Raw genomic sequence first — 10,821 nt, forward strand, 5'->3', positions numbered from 1 at the left:
GTGGCGCAGTGGTTAACGAATCCGACTAGGAACCATGAGGTTGCAGGTTCGATCCCTGGCCTCGCTCAGTGGGTTAAGGATCCGGCGTTGCCATGAGCTGTGGTGTAGGTCGCAGAGGCGGCTCGGATCCCACATTGCTGTGGCTCTGGTGTAGGCCTGTGGCTACAGCTCCGATTCGACGCCTAGCCTGGGAACCTCCATATGCCGCGGGAGTGGCCCTAGAAATGGCAAAAAGACATAAATAAATAAATAAATAAATAAATAAATAAATAAATAAATAAATAAAAAGAAGGTTAATGGATCAGTTGGAACTGCTCTAGCTTCGGAATTTTAGCTGCTGTGTGGACCTAAACCCCAAGCTGGCTGGGATGTACCCGGTAGCACTTTGTGCAGGGCCCTGAGGTGAGATTGACGGCCAGCGGTCCCCGCTCTCTCTCTGTCGAGCAAGGGACATGGGGAGGGGGCTGGTGACGAGGCTCTGGGCGCCCACATGTGCTGTGCTAGGCCGTCCTGTGTCAGATGTGCAGCCCTCTGACCATGAGGCTGCAGAGGTCCCTGTCCCCCCCTTGGGTCCCCCTTCTCATTGACACCCCCCCACCCCGTGCCGAGGGATCCATGGGGGGGTGGGCAGGGACCCTGGACTGAGGAGGCAGGGCCCTCTAGTTCTCAGGCAGCAGAAAAAGCATTATTTACAAAGAGCATATTAAAAAGACATGAGAGAAATCAGCCCTCCCCACCCCCAGGTGTGAGCTTCCTCGTGGGTTCTCACGGGGCCAGAGTCTGAGAAGAGAGCCGATCCTGTTGATGGGGGAGGGGCTGCCTGGGTCAGGACCCCGAACGTCTCTGCTGGGGGTGCTGCTCATTTCCGAGCTCGGTCCTTTCACAGCGTCTGCACTTGGAACAGCCAACTGAGCCAGGGTGGGGTCTCCACCCGGGCTGGGCTCAGTGGGGAGATGGCAGAGCTGGCAGTGGGCCGTGTTAGAAGGTCACATCCGTGGTCCCGCTGGGCAGGACATCGTTTCCAAGCGGTGACTGCAGGCAGCTCTGGGGACAGAGGGTCTGGCTCTTGACGTTTGTTCCTGGTTTGTTCCCAGCTCTGTGGGGTGAGAAGGAAACGTCACATTCTGGAGGAGGTTCAGAGGGGTGGGGGACAGGCCCAAAGGCCTAGCTTAATGACAGGGACAGGGGTGTCTTCTTCCTAAGTCCATCAGGATGCTCTTAGCGGTGCTTTTTAAAAAGCTGTGGCAGGAGTTCCCGTTGTGGCTCAGTGGTTAACGAATCCGACTAGGAACCATGAGGTTATGGGTTCGATCCCTGGCCTTGCTCAGTGGGTTAAGGATCTGACATTGCCGTGTGCTGTGGTTTAGACTACAGATGTGGCTCGGATCTGGAGTTGCTGTGGCTCTGGCATAGGCCAGTGGCTACAGCTCCGATTCAACCCCTAGCCTGGGAATCTCCATAAGCCGCAGGAGCAGCCCAAAAAACCACACACACACACACAAAAAAGACAAAAAAAAAAAAAAAAAAAAAAAAAAGCTGGGGCATGGTTGATTTACAGCGTTATATTAGTTTCAGGTGTACAACATAGCGATTCATAATGTTCATAGATTAGGAGTTCCCACTGTGGCTCAGCCGACTAGAATCTGTGAGGATTCAGGTTCGATCTCTGGCTTCTCTCAGTGGATTAAGGATCCCGCGTTGCTGTGGCTGTGGTGTAGGCCGGCAGCTGCAGCTCCGATTTGACCCCTAGCCTGGGAACCTCCATATGCTGCAGGTGTAGCCATTAAAAATAATAATAATAAAAATGAAAAAAATTTGAAAAAATGTTTCTAGATTATCCTCCATTTATAGTTATTATAAAGCATTGGCTATATTCCCTGTGCTGTACCACATGTCCTCACAGCTTATTTATTTTAGACAGAGCAGTTTGTTCCTCTTAATCTTCCCCTGCTCTTAGGGGCTCATTTATGTGGTTTTCCGAGGTGGAGTTTAAGGTCCGAGATCCCTCTGCTCAAACAGCCACATCAGCTCCCATCACCTAAACTGCTGGTGCTTATTCCTGGCCTTTACGAGAGTCAAGATGCTCAGGCCCACCCCATCCCTCCCCCCGTGCGAGTTCAAGGGGAGCAGAGGCGCAGAACTGGGGGCCAGGCTCACCTCTTACAGCCTCTGAGCCCCGTGCAAATCATAATCGCTGTCGGAGGAGTTATCAGGCTGGGTGGAGATGCGATGCAGGGCCCCTTCCAGAGCTGCGGAAAGAAAGCAGGCTGTGTGCAGCAGGGTTATTCCTCCTGGCTACACCGATAGAGAGCCCTTCAGAGCCGAGAGCCCCTCGGGGGCTCGGAAGATCACAGGGACTTTCTGAGCTGGTGGCTCCACCGCCCCGTCTCCGTTGTGATCAAACCAGCTAGCGTCCACTAATGATGCTGGACACCCGGCTCCCTGGGGCTTAATTGTCAGTGCCAGTCAGGGAGCGCTCGATACAGGGCTCTGCGGGCCACTGATGGATGGTTCTGTTCTGCCTCGAAGGAATCCATGGGGCCTCATTTATTGAGAAACGGGTCCTTTCCGGCACAGCGGTGCTGGGCTAATGGCACCCCCGCGCATTCTTCTCTCTAGCTGAGAGGCCTGTTAGAGCTGTATCCCTTCCATACCTGCTGGGACTGGCTGTCAAAGGGCCAGTTTGATCCTCCTCGTCCCTGTGGGGCCTCCCTTTTCTCTCGGGGCAGTCACGTGGCCCTCTGCCCCATTCATCGGAGGCCAGCCCGCGCTTACCTGGATAGGCTGAGATCTGGGAGTTCCTGGGAGGCTGACTGTATTCATTCTCCACGTGGGAGGCCGTGGGGTTCTCAACATGGGACCTGACAGTCACTGTGTGGTTTCGATGGAAAGACACTGAGAAGATGCAGGAGATGGTGTGGTCAGAGGTGCTGTTCTGTGCCCCTCCTCCTCTCCCAAAGAGGCCCAGAACTCAAATTCCCTGTTCCCACTATGTAATGGGGTGGGAGCAGGGGTCCCCAGAGCTCCTTCAGCGTGTCCCTCTTTTCCTTTCTTCCTGGGGAGGTTCATTCCAGCCAGGCTCAGACTTTTCAAGCAGCTCTGGGTTGGCTGGCACGTTGATTGGCGGTCAGGCCTTTAGTCAGTCGGTCAGTCAGTCAGTCATCAAACATTTATCAAGCAGGGAACCAGAACACCAGTGACAGGGCAGATATGGTCGCTTCCCTCCCAGAGCTGAGGGATGTTTGTTTGTTGGTTGATTGTTTTTCTAGCTGTGCCTGTGGCGTGCAGAACTTCCCAGGGCAGGGATGGAACCTGCACCACAGCAGTGGCCCAAGCCACTGAAGTGATAATGCCAGGTCCTTAACCATTGCACTGCAGGAGAACTCCAGTCTTTATATTGTAAGAAAGACTTGACAACACAGACACTTCTTGAAGGATTTGGCCCTTGACATGCACAGGGTGGGTTTGGGAGGAAGAGAATAAGGAGCGGAGGCAGGAGGAGGGCTGTGGTTCTACCCATGAAGAGGGCTCTGGCCATGGTCAGAAGGAGGGAGGACAGAAACCAGGGGTGAGGGCTGGGCTGGCTGCCTTAAAATGTCTTAAAGGCTGGTCACCTAAAGCTGTTCCATGATAAAGACATCCCATGATAAATCTATAGCTTGGACAACCCTTCTTAATGTGTGTGTCTGCTTTGGAGATGAACAATGAAAAAATGCCCATTAAGGTTCTGACAAGTCCTGATGTAAAGAATGGCTTTGCTTAACTCATTGATTTCTGAGTCTATTTGGTAATGGCCACCTCCTTTCTGAGAACCGCTTGTGGACGCCAGTGGCCACAGTCCCAGCTTAGATAAGTACAGTGGAGATCAGAGGCCTCAAGCAGCCACGGGTGCCATCCGTGGTCAGCCGTGACCCGTGATCAGCTCCCCGGCCTTCTTCTGGAGCCCCGTGGACACTGGCTGGGGTCAAGGGAGGACCTTGACCTCCGGGGTTACTTACTGTTCTGGTTCATTCCCGTTGGGCCAATCCACTGACGCTGCTTCTTCTGGCGGACTGGGTGACAGACAGGAAAGGAATGTCAGGGGCGGGGAGGGAGAAGGCGGCAGGTTCATGCTGAGGGGCTGGTTCTCCAGGAGAAGCCACCACAGGGTGTTTAGAACCAGAATTAAGACCCGGAAGGGTGCTAGGGACCTGTGGCCACTGCCCACCTCCGGGGCCTCTCTTTCCAGCCTCTCTTATCACTGCCCTTGTCTTTGAGTGATTTTCTGCCGAGTTCTGCAGGGTCAGGATAATACCCCCTACGTTCCCAGCTGCTAAGTGGTGGAGCCAGGTCTGAGACACCTGTCTTCTGAGGTCATAGGTGGAGCCCATGACCTTCTGGACCCACTACGATCTAAGGAATGGTCTCACCCTTGCTTTGGGCTTTGGAGGTGTGCGAATCGGTGGCTTCCCTGACTTTCTGCTGATTGGAGCAGAGAAAAGCTGGTGGGCAGGAGAGGGGTGGAGCTGGGTGGTGAAGCAGAGGCGCCTCCTTTGCGGGGCTCGCGGGCAGCCCGTCCAGTCTGCCCACTCAGGCACGTGAAAGGGAGGTGGTTCAGGGCACCGGCACCTACATTTCTTCACCAACTTCTTGTAGGCAAGAGGGCCACACACGACCAGCAGCACTGCCAGGAGCACCAGGGCCAGGATGATGCTCACCACGGTGCCTGCGCCCAGGCCCGCTGGGCTGGACTTCTGGCCTGCGGGAGGCAGAGTTCGGTCAGTCTCAGCCCAGGAGGCATGAAAACGGTCCCTGAAGAGGGAAGCTACCCGCTGGCTGGTTGGCTTCCCAGTAATTCGCCAGCATGTGCAGAAGGCAATTTTCCACCTGGCTGTCTCTCTACTCTCTGAAATTCTCCGCTACCCATTCGTTTATCCACCATTTACTCTCTAACAATTGATCATCTGGCTGTCATTTGCCGCTCCTGTTATTAGCTATCTAACTTTCCACCAGTTTCCAGTTACTTATAAGTGATCACCTTGCAATCACATACAAATAGCCATCCAACCATCATCTGTCCATCCATCCATCTATCCATCCATCCACCCATCCATTTCTCTCTTTAAAAAAATTTTGTTTTTGCTTTTGTTTTTTAGTGCCATACTTGCAGCATACGGAAGTTCCCAGGCTAGGGGTTGAATCAGAGCTGCAGCTGCTGGCCTACGCCACAGCCACAGCAACACCAGATCTGAGCCGCATCTGTGACTTACAGCTCACAGCAATGCTGGACCCTTTAACCCACTGAGCAAGGCCAGGTATCGAACCTGCATCCTCATGGATTACTAGTCGGGTTCTTAACCCACTGAGCGACAATGGGAACTCCCATTTCTCCCTTTTCTGTTAGTCAGTTACCATTAGTATAGCCTCTATCCCTTGCTTTTCTTTCTTCCGTCCAGAAGAGCAGAAGACAGCCATCATTCATTAGCTGCCTAATTGTTATGGCCAGGCTCCTATTTATGGCTTCTGCTCATTCTTGCACCCTCTCCCCTGATTTGTCATCTCTCCATCCTTTCCTAAGGCTCTCTGTTTAGTTCCTGGGGACTGTTCTTCAGAAATGTGCTCATTGACCGAGTCCTAGAAGGAAAATCCAGAGGTGCCCTCCACCCACCGTGGGCTGTGGCCAACTCACATGTGACAAACACTCTCTTGCAGTGGGATTTTCTCTCCAGAAGCTGGTGGCACTGGGACAGTTTCCCTGGGGGACAGAAGAGCCCCCGGGAGGTCTTTTCCCCATCGTCCAGGATCTGGTAGGAGCTGACGTTGCCGCACTGCTGCTCCCGGCACACCTCCTCCCACCTCGCCATGCTCTTGGCTGAGGAGCTGTCACATAGGGTGTCCCACTGCTTGCCCTGGCGCACCTCCACGGAGCCTTCACATGTGCCACTGTGCCCCACCAGGCGGCTCTGCACCTTGGGCTGGAAATCTAGGGGTAGGGGAAGCAAAGGGAGGTGAGGTGGCCGGCTCGGCAGGGGCTCCCTGGGTGCCCCAGGCTGCATGCCTGGCCACCGGGACCTAGTGAGGCTGGCAAAGTGGGGATCCCGGCAGAGCCCAGTTCTTGGGGGTTTGGGTATCATGCAGGACCACCGTCCTTTCTGCTTTTCCCTTCTTCTTGCATCCTCTCTGCCATTTTCACCATCAAGCTCTGTCCCTGGCACCTCTGGGCAGTTGCAACAGCTTGGGTACTTTCACCGAAGAGGTTGGCAAGCTGGCAGTGCCGGTCAGCAGCCGCCAGCAAATTGGTCCCCACCCAGCTGGCAGAAAGAAGGGTAAGACTAGGCTCTACCTGGGTCCACTTCTCTCTTTGAACATCCTCTCATTCTCCGGCTGCTCTTTGGGAGGTGGCAGGGCTTTGCAGAAAGGGGAGGCTGAGGCCCAGAGATGGGAAGTACCTTCTCCTCTGAGCCCTAGAGAGTCACAGGTGGGATCGAACCCAGGAATCCTGCTGCCCAGGCCTTGAACCTGGAGGGACCAGCTTTCATAAAAGGGCCTGGCCCAACAGAGACTGAATTCATTTCTGCTTGTCAGGGTTGAGCCTGGAGGCCCCCGTGTGCTCAGGTGAGAGGGAGCTGTGATCTCATCAGCTTTGGCCAGTTTCTATGGCAACATCCATCTTCAAAGCCCCAGTCAGTCTTCTCTTTAGGAAAAAAAAAAAAAAAAAAAAAAACTCAAAGGCAAGACCTCTGGGTATGGTTTTGCAGGTTGTAGCCTCCAGGAGGGCTCCCAGCAGAGCAGTGGGTGGGCCTGAGAGCCAGCCAGGTTTTCCCCTCCTCAGGCCAAGAGACCCTTGGGGGCTGCTTCTGCCTGGAGGGGGCAGCATTTTACTAATTTGCACCATGTATCCAACGGTTTGAGGGCATCATTGCTTGTAGGAGAGTCGGGTGATCCAGAGTAAGGCTTCCCAGCTTTGTGCACATGAATCCCTGAGACTGCGCTGCAATGCAGAGCTTGGTTGGTAGGTGGAGGGTGGGGCCCGAGACTGTGCATTTCAAACCAGCCAGATGAAGCTGGTGCTGCTGGTGCAAGACCACACGTGGAGCAGCTGAGGCTGACATGACCAGCTCTGGAGGGAAGCTGCTTGAGTGGAAATCCCAGCTAGTGCTCTACGATGCTGAGAAATGCAACCTCTCTGAGCCTCAGCTTAGCTGTGCAATGGGGGTAATAGCACCCACCTCTCAAGCTTGCTATGAAAATGACAGAATACCCTGTATGGTCCCCAGCATGATATAAGCACTGAATATGACTTTTTTTTTTTTTTTTTTTTTTTGCCATGCCCATGACATGCAATTCCTGGACCAGGGATCAAACCCATGCCACAGCAGTGACAAAGCTGGATCTTTAACTCACTGAGCCACCAGAGAACCCTAAATATGATTTCTTTTTCTTTCTTTCTTTCTTTCTTTCTTTCTTTCTTTCTTTCTTTCTTTCTTTCTTTCTTTCTTTCTTTCTTTCTTTCTTTCTTTCTTTCTTTGCTGTTTCTTAGGCCCGTACCTACAGCATATGGAGATCCCCAGGCTAGGGGTGAAACTGGAGCTACAGCTGCTGGCCTACACCACAGCCACGGCAACGTGGGGTCCGAGCCGCATCTGTGACTCACACCCCAGCCTCATAGCAACACCGGATCCTTAACCCACTGAGCGAGGCCAGGGGTGGAACCTGTGTCCTCACAGATCTTAGTCGGGTTTGTCACCACTGAGCCGAGACGGGAACGCCCGGAGTGTGACTTCAGTGTGGGCTTCATTAGAACATTTGGTCATAAGAGCCCACTACCTCCAAGACTGGCTGCAGTTGTTCTTATTTTGACCTGTGGCCCCTTTCCCTGCACTCCACTGATCCTGCTTTTGGGGTCCCCCCGACCAGCCTCTAGGCTCTTGCTCTCAACCACACCGGCATCGCCAGTCTCTTCAGGCTGGCGGCCTGTGACCAGGGAGCCTCTGCAGGAAACCCCTCTGGCCTCTCCCTCTGCGCTGTGCCTCGGGGACCTCCTATGTGCCACCATCGCTCCAACCTCATCCAGCTCCGGGATGTCTGAACTTCCGTCCTGCAAAGCTAGTCCCCTCTAAATGCTCCATCCTGCTCAGGCCCTTGCCCCAAGCCACGATTCTCACCTAAAAGCCTTCTCTGCTTTGCGCCACCAAACCCACCCTGAGGCCATGCCTTCCCCTGTAAGCACCCTCCTGATGCCGCCTGCCCTCGTGGCTGCCGAGCAAGGGGGGCTCTGGGCTTGTTCTGCATGACTCTGCAGAGATTCCTGATGCACTGGGCAGGGGTGGGGCCTTGCCACCTGCCGGCTGCCCTCCCTCTCATACACCAGCGCTCAGCACCCCCGGCCCACTTCCCCAGTGTTCTCCGAATCACTAGTGTCCTGTGCTGTGTGCAGGCTTTTCAGGAACGTGCAGTGACCCTCTGGGGGCGCCCCCCGCCTCCCCCAGCCACCCCGGGGCTCTACCCGGTTCCACTCACCGGAACAGACAAGGCCAAGAACTTGGCCACCCGCCTGGGGCTGGACTTTCCTGAAGCACTCCTCCAGGGTGACACACCATGGGTTCTGGATCTTCCACTGGACCGGCAAGGGTGGGCCCTCTCCTGGCCCCAGTGCCCTGGCTGCCTCGGTCTCTGTTAGAAGCTTCAGGAAGGAGCCACACTGCAGGGCTGCACAGATGACGTTTCCCAGGGGCTCCTCAAGCCTCTCATGGGACTCGAGGCCGATGGTGCCACCCAGGCTGCCCCTGTAGAACTCCACCAGGCCTGCACAGCGCAGGCCCCCGGGCCCCGCCACCAGCCTCAGCCTGGGAGGTGCTGGGGAGGAGAGAGAGTATCTGAGCGCAGATGACCAGCTGTGGGGCCTTCCGTCCACTGTGGTTGACTGGCCGACAGCTCCGGGAGGCAGTGACGTCTGAGATGTTGGCTAGAACATACTTACACTAAAACTTTTCATGCTTATCTGAAATTTACTTATTTATTTTGTTTTGTCTTGTTTTGTTTTGTTTTTTGGGCCACACCTGCGGCATATGGAAGTTCCCAGGCTAGGGTCCAATTGGAGCTACAGCCACTGGCCTACACCACGGCCACAGCAACGCTGGACCTGAGCCACATCTGCAACCTACACCTTAATGGATCCTTAACCCACTGAGCGAGGCCAGGGATCAAACCTACGTCCTCATGGTTACTAGTTGGGTTCGTAACCCACTGAGCCACGACGGGAACCCCTATGCTTATCTGAAATCTACATGTAACTGAACGTCCTGCATTTTGATTCGCTAAATCTGACCCCTCACCCCCAGGGCCCTCAGCATCCTTTTACCTGTGGGCTCTGGAGTAGTCGTGGGCGGGGAAGTCGTGGGAGGAGGTGTCGTCCTTGGTGGCTCTGCAAAGGGACATTCTGGTTGGGGAGGGGCCGGGGACCCTGGGAGGGAGCAGGGAAGAGTGAGGGTGTGTGTGTATGGGGGTGGGGGGTGGGTTTGGGGCAATTGGCGGTGTCGAGAAAGACCTGGAGCTCAGGATGTAGGTCCCCCAGGCCCCATTAAGCCCACTTGACCCACATGTTGTCTCTAAGCCTCCTGCGACAGGGGCAGTACCAGCCCATTTTACAGCTCGGAAGATAGAGGCTGAGGAGAGATAATGAAGTTAGCAGTTGGCAGAACCAGCTCCTCGATGTTTTCTATCCTGCTGGACAGGTGCCAGCACCCCATCAGCAATCCCCATCAGCATATGGTTCTGAGGGGGTGTTTGTAAACCCTTTTCCCGTACCTGCTCAGGTCCTGGATCACAGGCCCTGGGCAGCCTTGTCAGGGCTGGTGCCTGGGTCCAGGGAACCCATGGGGCTGGCTAATTACCCACCTAAGCAGATCAGAGACAGAGGGTCCCCCTGGTTTGTCTTAGTCAAGCTGCAGTTGGAGAAGGACACCTGTTGTCCATGGCAGATGATCTGGTTTAGGATCCACCTCCTGCTGAAGGGCTGTAAGTGAGTGAAGATCAAGGGCTGCCCGCATTGCAGGTCCTGGCAGAGCTTCGAGGCCTGACTGGGGTCCTCCTGGTGGAACAGGGACCAGCCCCAGCTCTGGCTGTGCACTGTGTACCATGTGCTCTTGTAGTTGACCTCCAGCTGGCCCTGGCACCGTGAGCTGGAGCCGCTCAGTCTCACCATGAACCCTGGGGGTCAAAAGGATGGGGGTCAGGCCAGAAAAAGCCTTTCTCGGGGGCCCCTCCCTGCACCCTCCCCACCTGGCCCCACACCCAGCGAGGAGCCCTCTGCCCGTGGGCTGCCTGCTTGGCTCCTCCTGTGAGCTTTGTCCTCTGGGGCCCTAGAGGATCTTTGCAGAAACTCAGGCTGGTGCTGCTCCTGACCTAGGAAACCAGGCCCAAGAGGATGGGGCTTGAGCCAGGGGAACTTGGAGTAGCGAGCAAGGGATTCTCAGCATCCACGGCCCAGCAAAATTCGCCCACCTTTGGAAATCTTGTTTCCATAGATCCAAGATAAGACCCAGCACCTACTTTTGTTTTTGGTTTTTTCCCTCCTCTCTCTCTAACTTTAAAATCAATTTGGGGAGTTCCCGTCGTGGCGCAGTGGTTAACGAATCCGACTAGGAACCATGAGGTTGCGGGTTCGGTCCCTGCCCTTGCTCAGTGGGTTAACGATCCGGCGTTGCCGTGAGCTGTGGTGTAGGTTGCAGACGCGGCTCGGATCCCGCGTTGCTGTGGCTCTGGCGTAGGCCGGTGGCTACAGCTCCGATTCAACCCCTAGCCTGGGAACCTCCATATGCCGCGGGAGCGGCCCAAGAAATA

At 55.1% G+C, this 10,821-nt stretch overlaps 1 protein-coding gene across 1 annotated transcript in view; it reads right to left on the bottom strand.

The window, feature by feature from the left end:
* Positions 1 to 666: 666 nt before the first annotated feature.
* CD5 (CD5 molecule) overlaps positions 667 to 10,821 on the bottom strand; it is a 23,617-nt gene continuing 13,462 nt past the window's right edge. The window contains 9 exon segments of the mRNA NM_001244800.1: positions 667 to 1,096; positions 2,158 to 2,249; positions 2,776 to 2,895; positions 3,999 to 4,052; positions 4,613 to 4,738; positions 5,669 to 5,962; positions 8,500 to 8,835; positions 9,341 to 9,403; positions 9,877 to 10,188. Of these exon segments, the coding sequence (NP_001231729.1) occupies positions 2,161 to 2,249; positions 2,776 to 2,895; positions 3,999 to 4,052; positions 4,613 to 4,738; positions 5,669 to 5,962; positions 8,500 to 8,835; positions 9,341 to 9,403; positions 9,877 to 10,188 (1,394 nt within the window). The 3' untranslated portion in view covers positions 667 to 1,096; positions 2,158 to 2,160.

Source organism: Sus scrofa, chromosome 2 (genome assembly GCF_054392235.1).
Source record: "Sus scrofa isolate SSC_HxYL_T2T_F1_AM1 chromosome 2, Sscrofa_HxYL_maternal_Yorkshire_Landrace_v2.0, whole genome shotgun sequence".
In the NCBI taxonomy this organism is placed as follows: Eukaryota; Metazoa; Chordata; class Mammalia; order Artiodactyla; family Suidae; genus Sus; species Sus scrofa.